At 52.8% G+C, this 27,680-nt stretch overlaps 1 protein-coding gene across 9 annotated transcripts; it reads left to right on the forward strand.

Moving 5' to 3' along the window:
* The first annotated feature begins 54 nt into the window (after positions 1-54).
* On the forward strand, positions 55-19,720 carry KCNIP2 (potassium voltage-gated channel interacting protein 2). Of its 9 annotated transcripts, XM_030808026.1 has the most exons (11): positions 82-570; positions 14,503-14,598; positions 15,804-15,857; positions 16,506-16,626; positions 16,849-16,876; positions 16,999-17,068; positions 17,240-17,310; positions 17,441-17,548; positions 17,706-17,810; positions 17,948-18,010; positions 18,297-19,720. In XM_030808026.1, exons 1-11 carry the CDS (start codon positions 498-500, stop codon positions 18,342-18,344), a joined length of 837 nt encoding a protein of 278 aa, XP_030663886.1. In that variant the 5' UTR covers positions 82-497; the 3' UTR covers positions 18,345-19,720. The 9 variants fall into 9 exon arrangements, with proteins under 9 accessions (XP_030663898.1, XP_030663901.1, XP_030663874.1 ...); XM_030808014.1 differs by having other exon boundaries at positions 81-570; positions 16,502-16,626; positions 16,849-17,068; XM_030808053.1 differs by lacking the exon at positions 16,849-16,876 and having other exon boundaries at positions 83-570; positions 15,759-15,857; positions 16,502-16,626.
* The last annotated feature ends 7,960 nt before the right edge of the window (positions 19,721-27,680 follow it).

The following is a 27,680-nucleotide window of genomic DNA, read 5'->3' on the forward strand; positions in this document are numbered from 1 at the left end:
CTTCTGTCCCGCGCTCTTCTCCGCCTCCCCCCCCCCCCCCCCGCAAAGCCCCGTGACTTCTGGTTTGGGGCAGATTGCTGGGGAGCTAGTCTCCTTCCCCGCACTTTGCAGTTCACCCTTTCACCGGGTGCCTCCCCCGGGCTGCAAAGGGTGGGGGGCGGGGGCAGGGGGAGCCAATCCCGGCAGCTCCGAAGGGGGGAGGCGGCGGTGACAGCCGCGGGGAGGGGGCGGGAGGAGAGAGGCGGCTCGGCTCGGCTCCGCGCTCAGCTCCGCTCTGCCTCCCGCTCTGCGCTCACCTGCTGCCTAGTGTTCCCTCTCCTGCTCCAGGACCTCCGGGTAGACCTCAGACCCGGGGCCCATTCCCAGACTCAGCCTCAGCCCGGACTCCCCCAGCCCCGACAGCACACTAGGCCGCCAGGGGGCGCCGTGTGAGCGCCCTATCCCGGCCACCCGGCGCCCCCTCCCACGGCCGGGGCGGGAGCGGGGCGCCGGGGGCCATGCGGGGCCAGGGCCGCAAGGAGAGTTTGTCCGATTCCCGAGACCTGGACGGCTCCTACGACCAGCTCACGGGTGAGTCAGTGACGTGGGGGTCGCGGGAGGGAGGGTGGATTCCATTCCTCCAGACCCTTCCGCCTCTCCGACCCCGGCCTGGCCCGCACCCACACTCTGCCCCATTCCCAGGCACTCTTATGGCCGGTCTGGGCGGCAGGACACTGGGGGTTCAAAGCCTTGGGTCCCGCAGGGGTTGGGGAGGAACAGAAGAGGCAGGTGTGGAGAGGCAGCAGGTGTGGGCGTATGTGACACAGGGCTGAGAGGGTGTCTGGAGTGGGAGGTGTTACGTGCGTGAGCGCCTGTCATTGTGTGTGTGTGTGTGTGTGTGTGTGTGCGCGCGCGCGCACCTCCCACAGCTGGTTGCCATGTGCCCTGGGTTTGGTGACAGCTAGGGTGAGTGTGATTGTATGTGGCAGTGCAATTGTATGGTCTCGTCAGATGTTTGAGTTTGCGTAGGACCCTGGTTGTACTGATGAAGTTGTTTTGACCATGTGTCTCTGTTATATGTGCAACGATGTGTTGTGAGTGTGTAATTTTGTATGAAGTGGTGTGTAACTACCAGAATGTATCAGGGCTCCGCTTTAGGGTGGCTTGTCTCTTTGTAAGACTTCATGACCATGAGCCCTCTGGGCAAGAATTTGTTAAAGTAGGTTGTGTTGTGTTTTGTGATTGTGAGATTAGTGTTCAGTGCTAGTTGTGTACTTTCATGTGGTGATGTCTGCAGCGGGGCTCTGTGAGTGTCCATGACTTGTCTCATCCTTGCTGCCTCTCTGGCTTCCTGGTACGGATAGGGGTCTTTAGTACACCCCACTGCTTCACCAATTTTTCCACAAATAGCCCAGGTGGACCCAAGGAGGGACTTTAGTGTTCAGCTGCCCAGCCTGGTTTCCAAGAGACCTTATGGCTCCAGCACCTGGCCCCTGTAGGGAGGCTTTAGTTAGTGCTGGGTCAGCCCTCTCTCCCCACACCAAATCATGTACTCAGATTATTCTTACAACTGAATCCTTCAACCCCCAACAAACCTTTCAGAACTTCACTCGAACCCCAGGAAAACACATCCTCTTGCTTCCCCTCCAGAGCCAGAGCTAGAAGCTCTAGGCCTGGGAAGTGCCATGTGGTGTCCTGTATGTCCCCCCAAACCACTTGGCTGCCCGGGCATCCTCTCTTTCCCACAGGGGGAGGTATGTGAGACCAGTACATCTGTGCATGTGCATGTTCCTGGGTTTGGTAGGAAGAGCCATGTGTTTGCGTAGGTGACTGTGTCACCCTGCGTACATTTCCATGTGTGTGTTTGCGTCTCTCATTGTGCAGCCTGCTCTAGAAAGCCAGCAGAGTGGGAGGAGGGAGGCTGTCTCCCTGAGGCCAAAACAAAGCTGGGGAGGTGGAGGGAGGCCATGATCCTTGTCCTTCCTGAGGGGAGTGAGATTGAGACCTGGGAAGGGAGAGGGGACTAGGATGAGGTGCCTTGAGCATGTGTCTTCCCCCACCCCCCATCACTGTCCCTAGGGAGGCCCTAGTCAGGATCAGGGGAGCCACTCTGGCTGGCCCCAGATGAGAGAGCATGCCAGATGTGCCTCAGAGCTGGATGGAATCCAAAGGGTCCACTGTCCAGCTCTTCTATGAATTCTGTTCCCACCACCAGTTTAGGATTCTTGACAGTAGTAAGGGCCTAGGGGCCTTGAATAGCATCACATTAGTCAGTGTTTGCTTCCAGCTTTAATAGGTTCTCACCCTTAGTGAAACCAACCCTTCCCCACTTGGCTGTTTGAATGAGGTTGGGTGGGGGAAGCATTTGTATTTGGAGATGCCCTGCCCCAGGTCAGTCAGGAATGGAAGCGTACCAACTATGTGACTTTTGTTCTCTTGGCCCTCACCTTTCTCATCTGTAAAAGGGAATGTTACTTCCTGCCTGCCTGCCTACCTCCCAAGGAAAATGGAAAGGTCAAATGTTGACAAGTATCAAGAATCGTGGTCCGGGTCTACAGCAGCCTAGCTGTAGATAGCTCCACACACGACTTGGAAAGTAGAAATAGGACTACCAGGAGCTCTCTTCTCGAAGGGCGGCTTATTTTATAGCGGGAGACAAATCGGGTTGGGACGCCAGTGTCAACGAAGACTCCGGGCGGGCGGGCGGCGCCGAGCTCTGAGCGGTGGGAGATGCCTAAGCTGAAGCATAAAGGGGAGTCGTTGTCCGCGGTGCTGAAGCGCGCGCCAGGCCTCGCCTCCCCTTCCCTGCAGGTGGGATTCCTGGGATCGGATTTAGGGTGGTCTCCAGCTCCCGTCATCCCGGCCCATCAGGCTTGCAGGGAGGCAGCTGGAAAGTTACACCTGAGGGCATCCTGGGTACCTCCGACCGTTTTGCTTCCCCACTCCCACCCCAAGCTCAAAAGGGAGCTGGGAGAGACTCTTTAGGAAAACAAAACAAAACAAAACAAAAAACAGTCCGAGCCCCACCCGGATCCCTGTCTAATCCCTCGGGTCTTCCCAGCCCGGCGGGGCCACTGGGCAGTGCGGTTCCGAGGGGAAAGGCCGCGTTTAGCAGCGGCCCTGTCTGAGCGGAAGGGAGAAAGGCCAAGAGAAGATGCAGAGAGGGTTGGAGCCTGGCTGGCCAGCCCTGAGCTCGGTCCCCGGACTGGGATCTCCGTGGAGTCCCTCCGGCCCTGAGTATTGTTCCCGGGGCGGGGGCGCCCCCGTGTGGCTGCGAGGAGCCATGCGCACGGAGCTGCTTCGCAGTGGGTATAGTCGCCGTCAAGTGGACAAGATTTGCCCAGAGTTAGGAAGTCATTCTCACCACTTAAATGTAGGGTTTTCAACCAAACATGCGGGATCTCAGTCGAAGGAGCGGGACCATATCTCTCCCGTAGGCTTTCCCAGGAATTTTAAGGCGTTGGAGAGTCCTGGAAGGGTTTACTTGGGGTCTAACCTGATAGAGATATGTCCGGAGTCCGGGAAAGGGGCGCAGTGGGACCGAAGTGGGGGTGGGGTGGGGGTGGGGCTCTTCTCGAAGCGTTCGGCTGTAGCCAGCGTGTGGTGGTAGAGTCTGTGAACCTGCCGCACCGAGACAAACACAAATAGAAACGGTTATAAGAGCAAGGAATTTGGAGCCAGGAGACAGAAGGCAGTGGGGCACAACTCTGCCGCCTCTTCTTCGCCACACCAATACACTGGCCTCTTTCTCCTTCCTCCTGCCTTTCTTCCATTGGTCCAGAAAGTGTGGAAGTGTGGGGAGTTGCCATGACAACTCTGTCCTCTTACCCCTTCGGCTCTTTATGCCAAAATGGTGGGGGCGGGGTTCAGGGTGCGGGGAGGAGTGCGACAGGCGGAGAAAGGGGGGCTGAAAGGGGGCAATAAAAGATACGGTTCATTCCCCATCCAGCTCTTTTCTCAAAACCCACATGTGCCTGCCTGGCCTCCCCGCCAGAACCCAGAAAAATGCTCCCTGAGAAGGCTGAGTCCGCGCGGCCCCTCCCCGCCCCCCCCAGTCCAGGAACTTTGGGGGCGGGTGCTTCACATGATGGGGCCAGGGTGAGCTCCTCTTGTGCGGCCAGGAGAACATGGGAAGGCTCCAGGGTTTCGATCCTATGCCTGCCGGGCCGGCCCTCCCGCGCCGCCCACGCGGGGCCTACCCGGGTGAGGGCGGAGACCGGACCGCCCCGGGGCCTGGGGGCGGAGCTTGGACGCCGAGCTCTCCGCCAAACCATGAACCGATGCCCCCGCAGGTGCCGGAGCCCGCTGGGGCAGGCAGCGCGATCCCTCTACCAGCTGGTGACTGGGTCGCTGTCTCCAGGTATGAGGAAGGGAAGGGAGGGGCAGGATCTTTCAAAAAGTGAGCGAAGTGGGGTAGGAGCTCCGCAGAGATAGGGAGGGAAGGGCCCCTCACATAGATGGAGGGAGCAACATCCCTCCAAGGAAAGGGCTCCCAAGACGAGATCCCGGACAGAAGCGGAGCAGGGGATGGGCCTCTTACAGAGCTGGAGGAAGACAGCGCTCTTCAAAGAGGAAAGGAGAGGGGCATCAAGGTCCCTCACAATGGTGGAGGGGGCGGGGCTTCTCACTGAAGGCAGAGGAGGGGGCCTCAAGTGAGGGGCAGGGAGCCTCCCAGGGATGAAAGGAGGAGGCTTGCAGCAGAGCAGGGAAAAGGTTCAGCCCTTTCATGCCTTTCTTGGCTGAAGGGGTCTTAAGATGAAGGGTCACTGTTCAGAAGGAAAAAACCCTGAGATGGGCCTAGACCAACATGAACTCAGCTAGCAAGTTCATGCATGACGTGGGACTGATAGACTTGTGTGGCTTAAGGATTGTATGTCTCTGTTTTCTCTCTCTCTGGGAGTGTGTATTAATGGGATTGTGCATTACTAAGTTGTGCATCGCTGAGGTATGCATGGCTGAGTCTGTGTCTCCCTGGGGTTGTGATCACTGGGATTCTGTGACAAGGAGACTGTGTGTACCTGGAGTTCTGTACTTTAGGATTGGGTTGAGGGTTCCTGAGTCTCTAAGTTGGTTGTGTAGCCTTCGTGAGGTTGTACCTTGGTGTGAGATGTGTGGAGTGTATGAGATGTGGATTGTGAGTATCCCACGGCACTGCTGAGGTGTATGCACATCTCCACTTGCGTTTCCTTATGACTGCTTGGGCAGGGCCCACAGAACCCAACGTCCCCTCTGCACCTGGCCTCAAACAGACCAAAACAACCTGGTCCTGTGGCATTCTGAGATGTCGTTTTCTGGCTCTCTCCATGGGTATCCACTTGAGCCCCTGGAGTATAGGTAGGGCCTGTGGCCTCTCCTTGCCATCTGTCCCCCAAAAGGAGGGGAGATGGATGGTCCTGAGCCAGAATCATACCTGGAAATCTTTTGGGGAGCATACAACCTCCAAGCCCCCTGCTTGGGCCTGTCTCCAGTGACAGATGGCTGGAGCCAGGCAGGGCCAGCTCTCAGTCATTGCAGGCATGACTTCCAGGACCCAAAATAGCCCCAACGTCTAGGGAGGTCATTAATCACCCGATGCAGCTGGGGGCTGCGGTGTCTTTGGCCTAGCTGGGAATGGTGTGGGTCTGGGGGACTGAGAGAAGGGCTTTGAGGTCTTCACTGGCTGGGTTAACAGTGGTGGTGGGGGGTGGGACAAAGGTAGACTGGAGAAGGTGGGACAGTTGCATAGAGTGAGTTCCCCCACAAGGCAGTGTTACTCACATTTGAACTGGGGGAGATAAATAAATAAATGATAGGAATATCTCTGTGGTAAGATTTGAGGGATCTGGGGAAGGCCCACCTCATGCCTCGAGATAGTTTTCCCTTGAGTTCCCACTCTGCCAAATTGCTTCCACAGAGATTTTACTTTGAGTGAAGAGCTAAATTCGTGGCACAGGGATGCTTGGGGAGGATGGATCTGGCAAGTTTCTCACTGAACCCGAAGACTTGAGAAGTCTCTGAGTGGGGAGAAGGGAGAGCCTGGAAAAATAACTCGTCCTTTCACTCCTGACAGACTCTGCCGTGGGATGCCTGCTGATTTAGTACCGTGAGTCCTGGCGAGGCTGGATCACGGTCTCTGAGAGATGAGAGTGGGAGTTAGGAAAAGGAGGCGCCAGGGCCAGGGCCAGGGCAACTGGCTGCAAGTTATCAGTAGCAGGGAGCAAGGAGGGGCTGTTGTGGGGCCCCTTTCCATTCAAATAGTTTGGCTTGGCATTCAAGGTTTCATGGAATTTGACCCTTTTTGATTTTATTACCCATAGCTCCCTTACCTAAACTAAGCTGTAGGCCCTAGGATTCCTTGACACCCCACACATACTGGAGAGACTGCCTGAGGGAGCTGACAGATCACTGAATCTGGTTAAACTCATTATTATTATTTGAGACAGAGTTTTGCTTTTTCAGTCAGACTGAAGTGGCGTGATCTCAGTTCACTGCAACCTCCGCCTCCCAGGTTCAAGCAATTCTGCCTCAGCCTCCTGAGTAGCTGGGATTACAGGCAAGCGCCATCACACCTGGCTAATTTTTGTATTTTTAGTAGAGACGGGGTTTCACCATGTGAGTCAGGCTGGTCTTGAATTCCTGACCTTGTGATCCACCCACCTTGGCCTCCCAAAGTGCTGGGATTACAGGCGTGAGCCACTGCACCCAGCCAAACTCATTCTTTATTAGCATGTCAGCTGTTATCTTGGAAAAAAATCACTCTTTTTTCCCAAGATAAGCAAGGAGCTTATCTTGGCGGGGAGCTTCAATTCGTTCATCTGCAAAATGGGTACACTACCACTCACTCTGACCATGTCAGCTGTAAAAACAGGAATAATAGATCCTACCTCTCAGGTTTATTATGAGGACTAAGTGAGATACTACATGTAAAGTATCCAGGACAAGAAATGTGCTGGATAAATATTATCTCTTTGTTTATTTTGAGATGGGGTCTCACTTTGTCATCTAGGCTGAAGTACAGGGGCACGATCATGGCTCACTGCAGCCTTGAACTCCCACCTCAGCCTCTCAGGTAGCTGGGACTATAGGTGTGTGCCACCACGCCAGGCTAATTTTTTTTTTTTTTTTTTTTTTTTTTTTTTTTTTTTTGAGACAGAGTCTTGCTCTGTGGCTCAGGCTGAAGTGCAGTGGCGTGATGTCAGCTCACTGCAACCTTCATCTACTGGGTTCAAGCAATTCTCCTACCTCAGCCTCCCAAGTAGCTGGGATTACAGGTGTGTGCCACCACGCCCAGCTAATTTTTGTATTTGTAGTAGAGACGGGGTTTCACCATTTTGGCCAGGCTGGTCTCGAACTCCTGACCTCATGATCCACCTGCCTCAACCTCCCAGAGTGCTGGGATTACAGGCATGAGCCACCTCGCCTGGCCCAGGGTAATTTTTTGTAGAGACAGAGTTTCACCATGTTGCCCAGGCTGCTCCGGGACTCCTGATCCAACCTCCTCAGCCTCCCAAGTGCTAGGTTTACAGGCATGAGCCACCCACTGTGCCTGGTCAAATGTTGATCTCTTTGTTAAGGTGGACAGTTGACATTTGAGCCTGACCTCCCAGTTAAGAAGCTTTTGCTATAACTCATTTCATAACCTGCCTGTAACAGCTCCTATCACCTATAGGCATCCCACAAGTATTTTTTGAATGAGTAGATTTCTTAGAGTTCTCTCAGTGAGGCTGTCTCTCCCTACCCAGTGAGGGCATATTTGGTTCACCTTCATTGCACAAGCACTAGCTCAGAGCCTGGCACTCAATTTGTGTAGGTCCAGAGTTTTTTTTGTTTTTCTTTTAACATCTTTGGTCTCTCAGGAGGTTGGAATGTATTTGAGGAAACAAGACTGATACACAGAAATCTGGGTTCAAATCTCTGCTTCATATCCTGTTAGTTGGGTGACCTCAAGCAAGGCCCTTTATCTCTCTGTGCCTCATTTACCTCATTAGTAAAATCGGTACAATACTATTCACTGCCCGTCTCACGGGGTTGTTATGAGAAGCCATCGAGATAATAGCGTTTGTGGAAATGCTTTATGAACTGTTAAGAGCTATAGAAATGTAAGGGGGAGTGTTACGTTGTTAATAATGGTAGCAGACACATATTCAGCAGTTACTCTGTGCTAGGTGTTATTCTTTTTTTTTTTTTTTTTTGAAATGGAGTCTTGCTCTGTCACCTAGGCTGGAGTGCAGTGGCACAATCTTGGCTTACTGCAACCCCTGCCTCCCTAGCTCAAGCGATTCTCCTTCCTGAGCCTCCTGAGTAGCTGGGATTACAGGCATGTGTGCCACCATCCCTGGCTAATTTTTGTATTTATAGTAGAGACAAAGTTTCACCATGTTGGCCAGGATGGTCTTGAACTCCCGACCTCAAGTGATCCACCTGCCTCAGCCTCCCAAAGTGCTGGGATTACAGGCATGAACCACCGTGCCTGGCCTGTGCTAGGTGTTATTCTAACAACTGTCCATGTATTATTTTATTCCCCCCTCCTCAGCAACCATATGAGGTGGGAAACTGAGGCATACAGAGGTTGAGAGCCCATCCAGTTATTGCAAGTTGCAAAGCTGGGATTTGAAACCAGGGAGTCTGACACCCTATTCCATTCTAACACTTACTATTCTACAACACCTTTTACTGTTCCCACTGATAACATTACAGAATTCCCTGCTGAGTTTTGAGGACTCTGCAAGGAATTCAGTCAGAATTTAGGTTACTGGTAGACCACTGAAGGCTGGAGCCTCTGAAGGGAAGGGAATTTAAGCTGCCCCTAACGGATAGGTAAGAGGAAATGCAGAAGGGAGGGCAGCCCTGACAGAGATGGTAAGAGCAAAAACACAGAAATAGGACAGAGTTTAGTGTGTTTGAGCTACAGTGAGGAGGCCAAACTGGCTGAAACAAAAGTATCTACCCTGATGAGGGTAGAGGGAAGAATATTGCCAGGGGTGGAAGTTGGACAGTCATAGGGAGGTATTTGCTGGTTTCATCTGTAAATCAGTAACCTCTAAGATGTGAGAAATGGCAAGCAATCCCTAAATAGACTTTTTCCTAGGGGAAAGGAGTGGAACAGACCAAGCCTATTTGAGGTCGGACGTGGTGGCACACGCCTGGAATTCCAGCACTTTGGGATGCCGACGGGGGCAGATCACTTCAGGCCAGGAGTTCAAGACCAGCCTGGCCAGCATGACAAAACCCTACTTAAAAATATAAAAATCAGCTGGGCGTGGTAGTGCACGCCTGTAATCCCAGCTATTCGGTGGCTGAAGCACGAGAATCGCTAGCACCACCGCACTTTCGCATGGGTGACAGAACGAGACTCTGTCTCAAAAAAAAAAAAAAAAGAAAGAAAAGAAAAAAAAAAAAGCTCTTTGTGAAGCGTCATCTTCCCACCCCTTCCCTGGATGGGGCAGGTCAGGGAGAAGGAAGGGATATAGTACTGTGTGAGGTTGGACGCGTGCCCCCCGGTGGTGGCTGTATAGAACTGCAGATCAGCCAACCTCTACCGGGGCCTTAGGGACTGGCCCCCACCCCACAAATTGGGCTGAGACACAGTCATCTCAGAGCCGGACAAGAGGGAGGGCTCCTTCTGGGGCCAATCCCCCTAAATTGGGCCTCCTGGCTGGGCCAGCTTTCTAAGAAGGGAGCCAGTGTAGTGTGGTGGTTTAGAGTGAAGGCTGAGTCAGACTGGGTTAAAATTGAAGCTCTGATCTTGAAGATTTGCTTAACTTCTCTTTGACTTAGTTTTACCACCTGTAATATGAGGATAATAGTACTGCCTTCATAGGCTTATTGTGAAAATTCAGTGTTACAACACCTGTAAGCACATAGCGCATTATCTAGTACATAGTGAATGCTCAGTCACCGTTAGCCAGCAGCGGTAGTAATGGTGTTACTAACCCAGAGGCCCTAGTCTTGTGGCTCATTGGCTCTGTAGGCCTCTCCCCACCCCTTTACACACACAGACACCCCACCAAGAAGAGGCAGGGAAGAGGAGGGAGGGACTCTGGGGATGCTGGCTGGGAGGGGCGGCTCCCTTAGAGGGTTCAGATTTCCCTCCTACAGCAGCTGGGCTTCTCTATCAGCTCAATAACAGTTCCTAAGGAGCAGGCAGGGCTTTGGCATCTCCTGGATGAGGTCCCAGCCACATAAGGAACCAGCACAGTCCCCCCTCCTCTCCCAAGAAGCTTGGGTCTCTTGACCCCAAAGGCAGCTGCAATAAGTCCCCTCCCCAGAGGGTCCTGATGGGGTTAAGTGGCCTTTTTCTGCCTAGGCTACTACTGTATCTTATCCCCCCTCCCTTGGGCCTCAGTTTCACTGCCTGTGGCCTGTGGGAAGAGAGTGCTTCCCTCCTCACAGTCTCCATGGCAACCAAATCGATATTGGTGATATCCTCCTAGCAGGAGAGGTCACTGCCTTCTCCGCCATTATTCTCATACAATTCCATGCCAATACAATGACACAACAGTAGACCCACCCTCCAAATTATACGACACATCCATACCTAACAAACTTCAGACCCACATCCTACAACCCTACTAAAACACAGGAACCTCACTCCCCATGCACACTCACAAATACTTCAACACACTCCCACACATGCAGACCATAGACACCCAGCTCACATACCCATATACACAAGAGTCAAAATGCATAACCATACGCCAAACACACACCTCTGTGACAGGTGCACAGTCACGTGTAAGTGCACAAAGACACACATAAAAGGAGACATATGCACTGCCATACTGACAAACACAGGAATATACACACAGGAAAACACCTGGCCACCACAACATATTCTGACCCATGCATCTGATTACTTATACATGTGCAGATGGTGGTTTCTCACGCACATACACCATGCCCTTCCCTGCCTTCTCCCTAAGCTCAGCTCCTCCCTCTGCCCCCTCCCTTTGGCACAGAGTAGCCACAGGATGTCTAGGGGAAGCACTTCTCAGGGACAGAGGCGGGTCACTGCCCCCTCCCTCCTCTGGCCCATATCTTGTCCTGTCCTGGTCCATATTCTTTGCACCAAAGGTTCCCGAGGAGGTGCCAGTCCAAAGGCTGAGGTGGCCCTGCGAAGAGGAAGAGGCTGCGGCTGTGGTTGGGAGGCCTGTGGGGCAGAGGCGGGGTGATGGGGGAGAGGGAGGAGATCCTGGGAGGGAGGGGGTAGGGAGGCTGCAGGCAGTCCTACTCAGGCTGGGGAGCCTGAGGGGGAGGTGGTGTGAGGCGGCGAACCGGCGTGTCTGAACCTGGGCCCTGTAGGGGCCATGCCCCAGGCCCACCATGAACCTGGAAGGGCTGGAGATGGTCGCTGTGCTCGTGGTCCTCGCTCTGTTTGTCAAGGTGCTGGAGCAGTTTGGCCTCTTTGAGCCTGTCTCCTTGGAAGGTAATCCAGGTGTCCTGGCATGTCTGAGCTGCTGGCTGGTGGGGCAGCTGCCCCACAGCACTAGGGAGGGTGTTTGTCTGTCTTCATGACTGGGGGCAGGGATGAGCAGGTGAGTGATGGGACAGGGATCTAGGAGGTGAGTAGGGGTGTTTGGGGGATACGACATCTGGGAGGGGTGAAGAGGAGGCCTCAAGGAGTAGATATGGAGGGAGGAGCGAATCTGGGGGACAAGGTGTCAGGAGGTGATGAGGGGTGCAGTGTGGGAGGACTGGGGTGTGGAGATGAGGAGGTGAGGGGATTCTGGGGGATACCAGGAGGGGTCTGGAGATAGGGAAGGAGTGTCTGGAGTAGAGGAGGGAGGTTCTAGGGATCCTGAGATAACAGATTTCTGGGGGGTCCTTTTTGGAGTCAGGGGCCCACCACGGTGCCTGTGCATCCTCTCTACACCTCCATCTGTGCAGTGTAGCTTATGGGGTGTGTGGGCTCAGTGTGTGAGAGACACAGGGTGTGACTTTGTGTTCCTGTATGTGAGAGAGTACAAAGTGTGTAACTGTGAGCCCGTGTATGGGACAGGGATATGACTGTATGTGTGAGTGACAGGGCATGTGGCTTTGTGAGAAGGTGGATGTGGCCAGGCCTGAGTGGCACAGTATGTGGCTGAGCCTCTTTGGGTATCAGGTTGTGCATGTGGCTGTTTCCAGAGTTTCCTGAAGATATACCAGCTCCATACCCAAGGCTTGGGAGGAGGTGGGTTCTGGAGGGAAGAGTGTGAACATTGTGAAGGAGACATTTATAGCCCAGCTCTGATTGGGGATGAGGTGTGGATAAGATCAGGGACGCTGCTTCCCAAGTCCCCTTGCCTCTCCAAGCTCCTGTCAGGATCCAAGTACAGAATGGTCTCCAGGGCCTAGACACTGGGAGTGGAAAATCAACTCCCCTCCCCAGCCCACCCCAAAGTCAGTAGGGAGAGTAATATTGGGGTGGAATGGGGAGCACTTCTGCCTCCCCCTTGGGAGTTTTGACCTCTCCCTCCTCTTCACGGCTAGAACTGTGTAACTCCATAGCATGGCTGTTCCCCAGTACCACCAGGGACAGGAAGACAGACCAGAACCATGATGGAGGACTGCAGGGTAAATACCTGGAAGAACTGGAAAAATATGAAGGAAGCTGGGAACAAGAGGAAGGTGCATGAATTGCCTGCTCTAGGGTTCAGTAAGAGCAGAAAACTCCTAGCTCACCCTCCATCCTCTGCTGCATTTATTGGGGTGGAGTGGGGAACAGGGAGTTGGACCTAGATGAACTGGGACAGCTGGGCTGAGCTTGTTCTCATTCAATCTGGAAAAGGTGAAGTTGATTGAGCTCTTAACTTGCCATCCCTTTTAGATGGGAAAGGGGGAAGAGAGGGCATCTGGGAATCCCAGGAGTCTTGGGCTGAAGGCACTCTGTTCTCACCTTTAGAGGAGACAGAGGCTTAGAAACAGGTAGCGGGCTGGGGTGGGGGGCAGGAGAGCCACCCCCGAGTCGGGCGACTACACCATTGGAGGCCCCAGGCGCAATCTGGCTTTGGGAAACCAGAGTCCAGGCTAATGGAGCCCTGGGCCAGAGGCCAGACCGCCATCAATCCCCCTGCCTGGCCCACTGCCTCCCTCCCACCTCTCCATGGCTCCTGGGGTGGGAGGGAGGTAAGGATATGTTGAAGGAAAGGAGGTGGTTACTCACCCAATTACCTCCTGAGAACAGGGCCTGATTTGGAGGGTGAAGCCTGGATTGGGAGGGTGGGGTATATGGAGGGGGAGTAACCTTTAACTAAAGGAAGTTGGACCCCCTCCAGGAATGGACTGAGGCCAACTTCTGCCACTGTGTCAGATCCAGTGGGATCTGACCCAGGAATCTGGATGCAGTGCAGCTGGGAGGCACACAGACACACACACACACACACACACACACATACACACACACACACACACACTGAGGGTCCTCTGGGGGTGCAATTAAAGCTGTAGAGCATGTGCAGAAATAAGGGGAGAAGAGGGGAAGGAGAGCCATGATCAGTGGGCCATGGATAGCCCCACAATACACCAGAATACTGCCCTCCAAGATCTCTTATTGCCGCAAAGTTTACTATTATTTCACCCTCAAAGAGCAAGCCATACTGGAAAAGACTGTGAAGGGGCCACAGTTTAGGGTAGATGAGTTAGCTGATGAGGAACCCTGCCCTTTGGCAGAAAGATTCTGGGTGCCTTGGAATGAGGAGGGGTTACAGGAAAGAAAAGTGGGTGTACCCAGGAAAAATGAAGCCTCTGTGGGTGAGGTATTGAGGTACAGCCTTAGATATCTGGGTGCCATGGGGACCCAGGTCACAGTATGATATGGGTATGTTTCATGACAACCTTGATATGTATCATAATGTTATAAGTCACAATGTCATAGTGTTCTTTGTAGACTCACATGTCATGATGTCCCAGAGGCATTGTGTGGTTTTGTGTGGTTTGATCATGCTGTGTGTGAGATGGCCTATATGGGTCTCCATGTGTGTGCATCCTGTTTTACTTAGGTCAATTTGTATATGTTTGTGTTAAGGAGTAGCAGGTCATTGTGTGTGTGTGTGTGTGTGTGTGTGTGTGTGTGTGTGTGTGTTGGAGCATGCATATTAGGCCATCAGGTGTGAATTACTGGATATCAAGCTGTCACTGGCACCCATCACTGTGATGTATTGTTCTACATGTCACTATACACGCCTGTCACTGTAGGTGTGTATATGAGAGAGGTGTTCTTACCCAGGCAATCTTTGGGTTGGACATCATCCTGAGAGGTCCAGCCATGGCACTTGAACCAAGGGTACTAGGTCAGCAAATACACTGAGGCCACTGCCACCTCATCCTTGCCGCCTCGCTGTCATCGGCCACGTCCCATTAAACAAAGTGCCTGAGCCTCACCTCTATGGACCCACTGGGCTCCCCTAACCCGATTCCAACCACCCTTGCCATTCCTTTCCTCCCCTTAATTCCTCCCCCAGCCTGGTCCCCAGATGGGGTTGATTTGTGACTGGCAGGGAGGGGACAGGGAACAGAGGGACAATGGGAGTTAATGTGCCTTCCTGGGGTCTTCTCTCTCCCCAGGCCACCCTCCAGGGCCCACTAAAAAAGCGCTGAAGCAGCGATTCCTCAAGCTGCTGCCGTGCTGCGGGCCCCAAGCCCTGCCCTCAGTCAGTGAAAGCAAGTGCCTCTCATGTGCTTCCGGGGGCGGGGCCCGATGTGTGTGTGCGTGCGTGTGTATGCGTGCATGTGTGCGTGTGTGCCCCAGGCCTGCGTGTGTGTGTGTGTGCGCATGCTCCAGGCCTGCATGTGTCGGGGGACCGTGCCCCAGGCCTGTGTGTGTGGGGGTGGGGCCTGCCCCAGGCCTGCGTGTGTGTATGTGTGTGCACGTGCGGGCGCGCGCGCGCGCCCCAGGCCGGCGTGTGTGGGGGGGCGTGCCCTACCCCTGCATGTGTGTGGAGGGCGTGCCCCAGGCCCGCGCGTGTGTGTGTGTGTGTGTGTGTGTGTGTGTGTATGGGAGGCGTACCCCAGGTCTGCGTGTGGGGGAGGGGCGTGCCCCAGGCCTGCGTGCGTGCGTGCGTGTGTGTGTGTGTGTGTGTGTGTGACCAGCGTGGCGAGGGCAGGGGGGTGGGTGCTGGCTGGGCTGGAGCATAAGGGGGCACACATACTGTGTGCATGTGCGGCTGAAGCCAGCGTGTGTGGGCGTGGTCAGTTGGGAGCGGGTGTGTGTCACCGCTCCTGCAAAACTGTGGGACCCGAGAGTGTGGGTGTGACCATTGTGACCGGGCTGAGGCCTGAGCCTGTGTAGCTGTGGCGGCCTGTGTAGACCAGGCGGCCGTGAGGGTCTGTATGTGGCTTAGCTGGGTGTCTTCAACTCTGTGCGGCCGCCCCCTTCCCCCACCGTGTTTTGGACCTCTGATGTGTGTTGCCTATGCCCCGACAGGACGGTGACAGGTGTAGAGGATGGCGCCTGCCCTCCTCCAGACGCCAGGGTATTTGGGTTTTCTGTCCCAGCCTGGTCCCCTGCTGAGTGATCTCGAGTTGAGTGACCTCGCTTTGTCTCTAGGTCTCCGTTTCCTCGGTTGGGCCTTGCCCACCTCATAGGATCATACTGCATTTTGCAAACCATAAAGGCCCGCTTTGTAGTTATTTGAGCGTGCTGTTGTGTTGGACTTAGATGGGTCCCACACGGGGGTGGATTCGGAAAAGGACAGGCGTGAGTCCCGCAAGCTTGTGTGCATGAGGTCCATTTCGTGTGTGTCTGTGCTGGTTGGGTGTGCCTTTGCACGGGCTGGGGTGTGAGGTTTGCTCTGAGTGAGGGGCCAGGTGTGTGTCTGCAGTTGGCCGGGTCTTCCGCTTTCTCGGTGACAGTTCGCTCCCTTCAGCATTAGCCGCCCCAGCCTCCCTCCGCCCCCACAGACCCCGCCTGCTGGACCCAGGTGACTTACGCTCCTGGTGGGGGCGGGGCGGGGCAGGGCGGCTTTGCCATCTTGGGGTGGGGGGCACTTGCCTGGGGGCTGGACGTTGGGGGCGGGGCGGGATTGAGATTGGGCCGGGGGTGGGGTCTGGATGGAGGTTGGCTGAGCTGGGCGGGGCATGGCTCAGGCATGGCTGGGATAGATGGGGCTGGGCGGGGCGAGGGGAGGGGATGGGCGGGGCGAGGGGGAGGGGTTGGGCGGGGCAAGGCTGGGGCTGGGCGGATCTGAGTTGGTCCCCGAAGGCCCGGAGCTCTGACCCTCAGACGCCCCCTCCTGAACGCGCTTTTCCCACTCCTCCTTTTCTGAAACGAAGATGCTGCTGGGGGCCTTCCCCTCCAACGAGGGATCAGGGCCCAGGGGCGAGCACTGAGTTGGATCCCTGGCTCTGGGGCCAGGCCAGGCCTTGGCCCGCTGATAGACCTCGAAGATGGCCAGCATCTTTTCTCCTTGCCTCAGTGTCCTCGGCTCGGGGCCCAGGGAACTGGCAGCCTGGTCTCCGGCATCGGATAGGGCCGGGGGTCGGGGAGGGGGTGAATGGGTCAGTGATTTGAAGAGGGGTCGCGGAGGCTGGGCCTGAGGCGCGGCTGTCCTCACCGCTCCCGCAGACAGCGTGGAGGATGAATTTGAATTGTCCACCGTGTGTCACCGGCCTGAGGGTCTGGAGCAGCTGCAGGAGCAAACCAAATTCACGCGCAAGGAGTTGCAGGTCCTGTACCGGGGCTTCAAGAACGTGAGTGCAAGGCGAGGCCAAACTCAGCGAGGGTGGGACAGGGAAGCCCGTCCACAGCTTCCCAGAAAGCATGGCTTGGATGCTTGAGGTGCGGGCGGAAGGGAGGCGAGGCCTTGAGACTGAACTTCTAGCTGGAGGTTCTGGGGCGGGGCCAGAACGGAAGCGGCGCCTGTAGACTGTCAGTTTCGTTCCATGTTTTTTATTTGTGCACTGGGAAAGAAGTCTTGCTTCCCATCACGTGAGCCACGTGGTGAGTCCTCTGGAGGCTTGAAGATTATCCCCCTCCCTGGGAGTCTTGGGCCATGGAGGGTGGGGGCGGTGAATGGAAGGGGATTTTGTCTCTGCCCTCAGCCTGGTGCCCTCTCCTTCCAGGAATGTCCCAGCGGAATTGTCAATGAGGAGAACTTCAAGCAGATTTACTCCCAGTTCTTTCCTCAAGGAGGTGAGGGGACAAGGCCCAAGGGGAAGCAGCTGTCCTTCTCTATCTAGGCTGAGGGAGGGAGGGATTCTGGAGGGGCTGGGAATGCCAAGGTGATGGGGGGTATGGGGAACTCCGTAGAGGGAGGAAGTCCTCTCCTGTGTGGAAGCCAACTTCTCCACACTCACCCTGCAGACTCCAGCACCTATGCCACTTTTCTCTTCAATGCCTTTGACACCAACCATGATGGCTCGGTCAGTTTTGAGGTGAGCTGGGCGAGGTTGGCCAGGGAAGCCTGTTTCCTGGACTTCAGGGCCAGGATCTCCAGGCCAAACCCAGAGAAGGGGTTGGGTGAAGAGTACCCGAGGACACAGCTCCCTCCTGCCTCCTTCCCAGGACTTTGTGGCTGGTTTGTCCGTGATTCTTCGGGGAACGGTAGATGACAGGCTTAATTGGGCCTTCAACCTGTATGACCTTAACAAGGACGGCTGCATCACCAAGGAGGTGCAGGGCAACTGAAGGGCTGGGGGTCTGTGGCGGTGATGGGGGTGGTGTGCAGAGGGTGATGGGAGGGAAATATGACCCACATATACCCACAAGCAAGGGATCAAGGGAGGCTGGAGGCTCTGAGGAAGGATCCTCTTCTCTCTTGGCCTAACAGGAAATGCTTGACATCATGAAGTCCATCTATGACATGATGGGCAAGTACACGTACCCTGCACTCCGGGAGGAGGCCCCAAGGGAACACGTGGAGAGCTTCTTCCAGGTACTTGGGACTGGGTAGGCTGGAGGGCCCTGGAGTGAAGGGAAGGAGGCCAAGAACCAGCAGGGAACTCACCTGACTTCTCTCTGCCTCTCTCTTGCCATCCCTCCTGTTCTCCCTGCCTGACCACCTTCTTGCAGAAGATGGACAGAAACAAGGATGGTGTGGTGACCATTGAGGAATTCATTGAGTCTTGTCAAAAGGTATAGCTCCCTGACCTCTACATTACCCTGACCTGGACTCAGACCTGATTTAGTAATGTAGGGAAAAGTTTCTTTGGGCAGAATACCACCTTCCCACCTCACCCCCACATTTCAATCCTATTCCTTTGTGGGAGGCTTACCCCTTCCCTACCTCAGGTCTCTCTGGGCATGTCCTTCCTCTGTGCTTTTGAATGTCCTCATCTGTGACTGTGTCCCTCTCCCTGTCTCTGATAAGCTCCTTCTCTTTCTCTCTCTTCAATCTGCCTCGCTCACACCATGGCCACAGGATGAGAACATCATGAGGTCCATGCAGCTCTTTGACAATGTCATCTAGCCCCCAGGAGAGGGGGTCAGTGTTTCCTGGGGGACCATGCTCTAACCCTAGTCCAGGCAGACCTCACCCTTCTCTTCCCAGGTCTATCCTCATCCTAGGCTTCCCTGGGGGCTGGAGGGATCCAAGAGCTTGGGGATTCAGTCCAGATCTCTGGAGCTGAAGGGGCCAGAGAGTGGGCAGAGTGCATCTCGGGGGGTGTTCCCTACTCCCACCAGCTCTCACCCCCTTCCTGCCTGACACCCAGTGTTGAGAGTGCCCCTCCTGTAGGGATTGAGTGGTTCCCCACCTCCTACCCCTACTCTAGAAACACACTAGACAGATGTCTCCTGCTATGGTGCTTCCCCCATCCCTGACCTCATAAACATTTCCCCTAAGACTCCCCTCTCAGAGAGAATGCTCCATTCTTGGCACTGGCTGGCTTCTCAGACCAGCCTTTGAGAGCCCTGTGGGAGGGGAACAAGAACGTATAGGGAGAAATCTTGGGCCTGAGTCAATGGATAGGTCCTAGGAGGTGGCTAGGGCTGAGAATAGAAAGGCCTGGACAGATTATGATTGCTCAGGCACACCAGGTTATAGCTCCAAGTTCCACGGGTCTGCTACCACAGGCCATCAAAATACAAGTTTCCAGGCTTTGCAGAAGACCTCGTCTCCTTAGAAATGCCCCAGAAATTTTCCACACCCTCCTTAGTATCCATGGAGAGCCTGGGGCTAGATATCTGGCTCATCCCTGGCATTGCTTCCTCTCCTTCCTTCCTGCATGTGTCGGTGGTGGTTGTGGCGGGGGAATGTGGATGGGGGATGTCCTGGCTGATGCCTGCCAAAGGTTCATTTCACCCTCCTTGCTCATCGTCCCTGTTTTGAGGGCTATGACTTGAGTTTTTGTTTCCCATGTTCTCTATAGACTTGGGACCTTCCTGAACTTGGGGCCTATCACTCCCCACAGTGGATGCCTTAGAAGGGAGAGGGAAGGAGGGAGGCAGGCATAGCATCTGAACCCAGTGTGGGGGCATTCACTAGAATCTTCAATCAACTTGGGCTCTCCCCACCCCCCCAGATAACCTCCTCAGTTCCCTAGGGTCTCCTCTTGCTCTACTCAATCTACCCAGAGATGCCCCTTAGCACACCTAGAGGGCAGGGACCATAGGACCCAGGTTCCAACCCCATTGTCAGCACCCCAGCCATGCTGCCACTCCTTAGCACACCTGCTCGTCCCATTCAGCGTACCCTCCCAGTCGGCCAGAATCTGAGGGGAGGGCCCCCAGAGAGCCCCCTTCCCCATCAGAAGACTGTTGACTGCTTTGCATTTTGGGCTCTTCTATATATTTTGTAAAATAAGAAATATACCAGATCTAATAAAACACAATGGCTATGCACAGGCTGCCGTCTCTGCCTTTTGTCCCTCCCACCTACAAATACTACACAACCCCTAACTCATGTACCTGCAGCCTTTTAGATCCCCAAGAAAGTGGCTTTCTTTTCCGTAGTTGGCCATACCTTGGCATGAGACTGAGACACAGGCTCTGGAATGGTTGGAAACCCACCCAACCTCAGGCTCCCACATGAATCTCCCTCCCACACAGCCTGAGAGGAGACAAGGAAGGAAGGACAGGACACTGATGTCCCAAAGACTGTGCCAAGCAAGCTGTTTTTTAGCTGACATTCTTACAAGTTGAATCACAGATTTCTAATTTACAGACTTTTTAGTTAATCTCAAAGTGCTTTCTTTTGAGGGGCCTCCCTTTAGTTTCTTTCTTTTTTTTTTTTTCTGAGATGGAGTGTCTCTCTTTCGCCCAGGCTAGAATGCAGTGGCGTGATCTTGGCTTTACTGCAGCCTCCGCTTCCTGGGTTCAAGCAATTCCCTTGCGTCAGCTTCCCAAACAGCTGGGATTACAGGCATGCACTGCCATGCCTGGCTAATTTTTGTATTTTTAGTAGAGACAGGGTTTCGCCATGATGGCCAGGCTGGTCTCAAACTCCTGACCTCATGTGATGTGCCTGCCTAAGCCTCCCAAAGTGTTGGTTACAGGCGTGAGCCACCGTGCACAGCCCCTCCCTTTAGTTTCTAATGAAAGTTCCTTTGTGTCAACATTCCAAGCTTGCCTCCAGTATAGATAAATATTTTTTGTGTCCATACCCCAGCCAGGAATGATGGAGGAATGAGACGGAGTGGACCCAGCGCAGGTCACCATGAGGCAGATGGCATAAAGGATGACACGGACTTTCTGTGTGTTCCCACTCTTTCTTTGTTCTGCTCCTGCAGAGGGACCCACCAATGGTCAGTTCCTCTCATCCTTTCTCTGGGTCACCATTATGGGTGACTAAACTTCACCATCCACAGGAGGAGTATCAGGCCTTCTCCTCCCTCATGACAAAGTCAAGGGGAGGGATATGTTGTCCAAAAAGCAAAAACTCACTTTTAGCATCCATTGTTTTATCATCTGTGTGCCCTGCTTATATCATCAAAGAACCATCTGCTCCTTGGGTCCTTAGGTTTCTTTGAGTCATCAGCATAAAGATCTGATAAAAGCTGTGGGCCCACTATCCAGAAGAAAAAAAAAAGGCAAGAATTCCCATGCATTTTTGTATCCCTGAAGCTCATCTATGGGTCCTAAGTTAAGAACCTGTGATCTAGAGTGAGTGCAGTGGCTCATGCCTGTAATCCCAGCACTTTGGGAGGCTGAGGTGGGTGGATCACTTGAGGTCAGGAGTTCAAGACCAGTTTGGCCAACATAGTGAAACCTGGTCTCTACTAAAAATGCAAAATTAGCTGGGCGTGGTGGCGCATGCTTGTAATCCCAGCTACTTGGGAGGCTGAGGCCAGAGAATCTCCTGAACCTGGGAAGCGGAGGTTGCAGTGAGCCGAGATGGCACCATTGTACTCCAGCCTGGGCAACAGAGTGAGACTCTGTGTCAAAAAAAAAAAAAAAAAGAACATGTAATCTAGTCTAACCCTCCACTTCATAGAAGAAGCAGGCTCAGAAAAGGGAGACTTGCTCAAGGTCACTCAGTAAGTTTGTAGCAGGACTGAGACTAGACTCAATCCCTCAAGTCTGTCAACAGTGGCCTTTGGGCACAGTAAAGAGTTGTATGTGGGCCGGGTGCCGTGGCTCACGCCTGTAATCCCAGCACTTTGGGAAGCCGAGGCAGGCAGATCACGAGGTCAGGAGATCGAGACCATCCTGGACAACACGGTGAAACCCAGTCTCTACTAAAAATACAAAAAATTAGCTGGGCGTGGTGGCGGGCACCTGTAGTCCCAGCTACTCGGGATGCTGAGGCAGGAGAATGGTGTGAACCCGGGAGGCGGAGCTCGCAGTGAGCCGAGATCGCACCCCTGCACTCCAGCCTGGGTGACAGAGCGAGACTCCATCTCAGAAAAAAAAAAAACCAAAGAGCTGTATGTGAAGGGTGGATGCTGTGTATGTTATGCATAATCCAAGCAAAGTGACACTATGACAGGCTCTCATGATGCCCTCTGCTTTTCCTTTATGGCACTTCTCAGTTTATAACCATATACTTACTTGGGTAATTATTTACTTGTCTTCTCCTATACACTAAGTTCCTGAGGGCTCCCTGAGTGCCTGGACTAGGGTTTTTTTCTTCACCATCTTATCCCTGGGGCCTGGCACCTAATAGGCCTTCAGTAAATAATAATGGATGAAAGGACATGGTGAATATGTGTATATAATTACATATGCATGGAGACAGTTTTTTTTTTTTTTTTTTTTTTTGAGACTGGTCTCACAATCTCAGCTCACTGCAGCCTCCACCTCCAAGGCTCAGGTGATCCTCCCACCCCAGCCTGCCAAGTAGCTGGGACCACAGGTGCACGCCACCACGCCTGGCTAAATTTTTGTATTTTTGGTAGAGACAGGGTTTTACCACATTGCTCAGGCTGGTCTCGAACTCCTGAGCTCAAGCAATTTGCCCAACTCAGCCTCCCAAAGTGCTGGGATTACAGGTGTGAGCCATCATGCCTGGCCCAGTTTCCATTTTCTAAGGTAGATTCAAGTTTAGTGGAACTGAAGCAGAGAACTGCTAGTAAGCTGAGAAGTGCCCCAGAGCCCAAGCCTACAGATGAGATCCGGAAAAAAAACAGTAGGTTGGCATTCAGATTGTCACCCAGGCTGGAGTGCAGTGGAGTGATCTCCGCTCACTACAACCTGTGCCTCCCGGGTTCAAGCGATTCCCCTGCCTCAGTCTCTGAGTAGGTGGGATTACAAGCACATGCTGCCATGCCCGGCTAATTTTTATATTTTTAGCAGAGACGGGGTTTCGCCATATTGGTCAGGCTGGTCTCGAACTCCTGACCTCAGGTGATCCACCCGCCTCAGTCTCCCAAAGTGCTGTGATTACAGGTGTGAGCCAGTACACCAGCCTCAGATTATTTCATCTTGGCCATTGGTTGGGTTCTGAGTGTTGTCAGCTGCTCCATCTCAAAATACTCTCCTTTCTTGCCTTCCAGTATTTCCTACTCTCCTGGTTTTCCTCGTGCCCTTCTGGCTACCCCTTCTCAGCCCTCCCTTATAGACTCATCCTTCTCAACTTGAATTTTAAATCTTAGGCCCCACAGCTCAGACCTAAGCCTCTTTCCCAAGCCACCCCTAATCCCATGGTTTTAAACACCATCAATATGCAGAGGCTCCTAAGTTTATATCCCCAGAACTCTCTCTTCTGAAATCCAAAACCTATCTATCCAATTGCCCCTCGCTTTTTTTTTTTTTTTTTTCCCTGTCACCCAGGCTGGAGTGCAGTGGTACAATAATAGCTCACTGCAGTCTCAAACTCCTGGGCTCCAGCGATCCTCCCACCTCAGCCTCCAGAGTAACTGGGGCTACAAGTGTGTGCCACCCACACCCTGCTAATGTTTTAATTTTTTGTAGAGATGGGGTCTCACTGTGTTGCCCAGGCTGCTCTTGAACTCCTGGGCTCAAGTGATCCTCCTCCAGTCTCAGCTTTCCAACGTGCTGAGATTACAGGAATGAGCCACCACGCCTAGTCCAGTTGCCTATTTGAGATATATAAATATATATATATTTTTGAGACGGAGTCTCACTCTTTCACCCAGGCTGGAGTGCAGTGGCGCGACCTCGGCTCACTGCAAGCTCCACCTCCCAGGTTCATGCCATTCTCCTGCCTCAGCCTCCCGAGTAGCTGGGACTACAGGCGTCTGCCACCGCGCCCGGCTAATTTTTTTTTTTTTTTTTTTTGAGACGGAGTCTTGCTCTGTTCCCGAGGCTGGAGTGCAGTGGCGCGATCTCGGCTCACTGCAAGCTCCGCCTCCCGGGTTCACGCCATTCTCCTGCCTCAGCCTCTCCGAGTAGCTGGGACTACAGGCGCCCGCCACCACGCCCGGCTAATTTTTTTTTTGTATTTTTAGTAGAGATGGGGTTTCACCGTGGTCTCGATCTCCTGACCTCGTGATCCGCCCGCCTCGGCCTCCCAAAGTGCTGGGATTACAAGTGTGAGCCACCGCGCCCGGCGAGCCCGGCTAATTTTTTGTATTTTTAGTAGAGACGGGGTTTCACCGTGTTAGCCAGGATGGTCTCGATCTCCTGACCTCGTGATCCGCCCGTCTCGGCCTCCCAAAGTGCTGGGATTACAGGCGTGAGCCACCGCGCCCGGCTGCCTATTTGATATATTAATGTGGACCTGTAATGGTTAAACTTAACATGTTCAAAATGGAGCTTAGATTCATGCCTTTTCAGTCTTTCTCATCTCAGTAAATGACACCAACATCCATCTAGTTGCTCAGGTCAAAATTTAGAAGTCTTCATTTCTTCCTCTCCTTCATTCTCCCTCCACCCCCATTTAATCAATCACCAATTCCACCACCAAAGGTACACCACCTCTCTCTCTCTCTGATGCTGTTTCCCAGCCCAAGCCACTATCGCTACTCACCTAAATTACTCCTTCCTATTTGTCCATCTGAAGTAGCTCCTCCTTGATGCAGTTGGCCGGTTTCTTCCTTTAATAGCCCTTACCACAAACTGTGAGTTCCTATGTGTGTACTGAATTTGTTATTGTCTGGTTCTCCAAACAGAATGTAAAATCTGTGAGAGCAGGGCCCTATCTCATTCATTCCACAAATATTCATCATAGGTCTACTAAGCATTGTTACTGTTGTAGGTGTTGGGGGTGGGTGGAGAGAGGTGTGGTATGGTGAGAAAGTGTATAGCAGTTATGTGGCAAGAACCACTCTTCATATTTGAGGGACACAGAAATGGGGCCAACCTTCCCTATGAGACTGGACTGTGGAAAGTAGGAGAAATTGTGGCTGCTGACTTGCTGGCAGTGATTAAGGCAAAGAGGAAAATGTCATGAGACTAAGGACATCAACCAGAATGACAGCCCCCAAATCTCCTGTCAACCTATAAGGAAGAAGCTGAGGCAAAATGAATACAAGTAGAGAGTTTATTATAAGCTTGAGGATTGCAACCCAAGAGCATAGATTCAAGTTGAGTTGCCCTAAGTAGACACTGATTAGCAGCAGTTACAAGTAGATTTTTATAGGGAAAGAAGAGGCAGTTCCTGAGTTATTTACCAAGAGTTTACATTAAAATAACATAAGCTATTGATTGGCTATACATTGTTAAACTATAGGGTGTGTGTTTGAGTGTCCAGTACAACATTATTAGGTTAATTTATAGCTACTTGTGGCAACAGCAAGCAGTGTCAAGAGATGAATACATAACTCAAAGGTGGGAGGCACAGGATGTGATCCTGTCATTTTATTTTCTTTCTTTTTTTATTTTTTGAGACCTGCAACCTCTGCCTCCCAGGTTCAAGTGATTCTCTTGCCTCAGCCTCCCAAATAGCTGGGATTACAGGCACGCACCACCATTCCCAGCTATTGTTTGTAGTTTTAGTAGAGACGGAGTTTCAACATGATGGCCAGGCTATTCTTGAACTCCTGACTTTCTGCCTACCTTGGCCTCCCAAAGTGCTGGGATTATAGGCGTGAGCCACTGAGTCCGGATGATTCTGTCATTTTAATGCCTCGCTAGGCCTATTTATTTATTTGTAATTTTTAAAGATTTATTTATTTTTTAATTTTTAAATTTTTTTTTTTTTTTTTTTTTTAGAGGCAGGGTCTTGTTCTGTGGCTCAGGCTGGAGTACAATGGTGAGATCCTAGCACTACAGGTGCACACCACTATGCCTGGCTTTTTTGTTTTTTTGAGATGGAGTTTAGCTTTTGTTGCCCAAGTTGGAGTGCAATGGCATGATCTCGGCTCACCGCAACCCAGGTTCAAGTGATTCTCCTGCCTCGGCCTCCTGAGTAGCTGGGATTACAGGCATCTGCCACCATGCCCAGTTAATTTTGTATTTTTAGTAGAAATGGGGTTTCTCCATGTTGGTCAGGCTGGTCGCGAACTCCCAACCTCAGGTGATCCATTTGCCTCGGCCTCCCAAAGTGCTGAGATCACAGGCGTGAGTCACCACGCCCGGCCTATTTTTATTTTTTTATAAAGACTGGGTCTGGCAATATTGCCCAGGCTGGTTGCAAACACCAACACTGTGCCCAGCCATCTGGGCCTGATAATTTAAAAGGACTCTCATTCCTCAGATAAAAGTTCTTTTCGGCCAGGTGAGGTGGCACATGTCTGTAATCCCAGCACTTTGGGAGGCTGAGACTGGAGGATCACCTGAGCCCAAGAGTTTGAGACCAGCGTGGGCAAGATGTTGAGACCCCCCCGTCTCTACCAAAAATGAACAAATTAAAAGAGTGTAGTGGCGGTCACTCGCCTATAGTCCCAGCTACTCGGGATGGCTAAGGCGGGAAGATCCCTTGAGAGCCCAGGAATTCGATACCTAAGCTATGATTGCACTAGCCTGTGTGGCAAAAGTGAGACCTCTTCTCTTACAAAAAAAAAAAAAAGTTGTGTTCTCAACCCCAACGGACCACAATATCCAGTAAAGCTGCTATGGCCCCTAACTCTCAGCACAGGAGGTCCCTTAAGAAAATGCTTGGCCGGCCGGGCGCAGTGGCTCACACCTGTAATCCCAGCACTTTGGGAAGCCGAGGCAGGTGGATCACCTGAGATCAGGAGTTCAAGACTAGCCTAGTCAACGTGGCGAAACCCCGTCTCTATTAACAACACAAAAAATTAGTCGGGTGTGGTGGCGCGTGCCTGTAGTCTCAGCTACTCGAGAGGTTGAGGCAGGAGAATAGCCTGAGCCCAGGAGGTGGAGGCTGCAGTGAGCCGAGATTGCGCCACTGTGCTCCTGCGCTCCAGCCTGGGCGACAGAGTGAAACTCCGTCTCAAAAAAAAAAAAAAAAAATGCTTGCTGCTAACCCACATCTCAACAATCCAGGACTGAAAAGAAGAGGGACCATGAAAGTCCTTGAAACTACAAGTTGGGCTACGGCTAAAGAAGGTAAATATCAGACTGAAGTGTAAGATGGACATTACTAAGTCTTAATCATCATTTCATGTTTATACCTCACAGGTTGAGACAGATTTCTCAAGCAACATAAATGTAAAGTGCATTAGGGTAGGTCTACAAGAGAGCTCTGAGAACATACAGCAAGGAGACCCAAACCCATCTAGGGCTTAGGGAAGGCTTCCCAAGGAAGCGATGCCCATGCTGAGGCCCAAGGGATCTCATGCCCCACTGCACACACCGCGCGCTCCCCATTCCCAAACAAGGCAGGCTTTTCATGCCTCCCTACCTTTGGACTCCGTTGTTCGTTCCACTTTCCTGGAGTGCTGTTTTCCCTCCCCTCCTGCTCAGTCAGGCTAACTTCACATCCTTTATAATCCAGCTGAAAAGTGAAGCCATGCCCACGGCCTCTCCCCAAAGGAGGAGTGAGTATCACCTGTTCTGAGCTCCGAAGTTCTTGGGGACACCTTGTGGTAACTGCGTGTGTGGTGGCTTGTCTCCACCACCGTACTGTGAGCTCATAGTGTTCCTAGAGCCCAGCACGAGGCAAGCTCTATAGATGTCTACTGAATGAAGGAATGAACGAATGATTACATTTTAAATGGGATTAGGGGAAAATGATTCAAGGCAGAGGGGTGAGCTGAGCTCCTTGGAATGGTGTCTTTACCGAACCAAGCCTGGGTCAGGCAGACGTAATGAGCCCACCTATTACAAGAATCTCCAAAGAAAGTAGGTCAGTTCTTTCCTATCTCTTTAAGAACGAGAGGTCGCGGCTCCGCGCCTGCGCACTGAGAGAGTAAACACCTCTCCTTTTCACCCCTTACTCTCTATTGCCCCAACCGGCAGCAGCCTCCTCCCATACTCCCCTCCTTGGGGGCGGGTAATGGTCCGTCCCAGGGTGCCAGGCTTGTTCCGGAGGGTGGCAAGCAGAAATGGTACATTCCACTGC

Source organism: Nomascus leucogenys, chromosome 3, assembly GCF_006542625.1.
Source record: "Nomascus leucogenys isolate Asia chromosome 3, Asia_NLE_v1, whole genome shotgun sequence".
Classification (NCBI taxonomy): domain Eukaryota; kingdom Metazoa; phylum Chordata; class Mammalia; order Primates; family Hylobatidae; genus Nomascus; species Nomascus leucogenys.

What these genes read in the sequence shown, in the direction of transcription:
- KCNIP2 (XM_030808014.1), top strand. Translation starts at nt 498, where the DNA reads ATGCGGGGCCAGGGCCGCAAGGAGAGTTTGTCCGATTCCCGAGACCTG. An exon ending in ACGGCTGCATCACCAAGGAG is followed by an intron (nt 17,549 to 17,705) that starts GTGCAGGGCAAC and finishes TTGGCCTAACAG; the next exon opens with GAAATGCTTGACATCATGAA. An exon ending in ACGTGGAGAGCTTCTTCCAG is followed by an intron (nt 17,811 to 17,947) that starts GTACTTGGGACT and finishes ACCTTCTTGCAG; the next exon opens with AAGATGGACAGAAACAAGGA.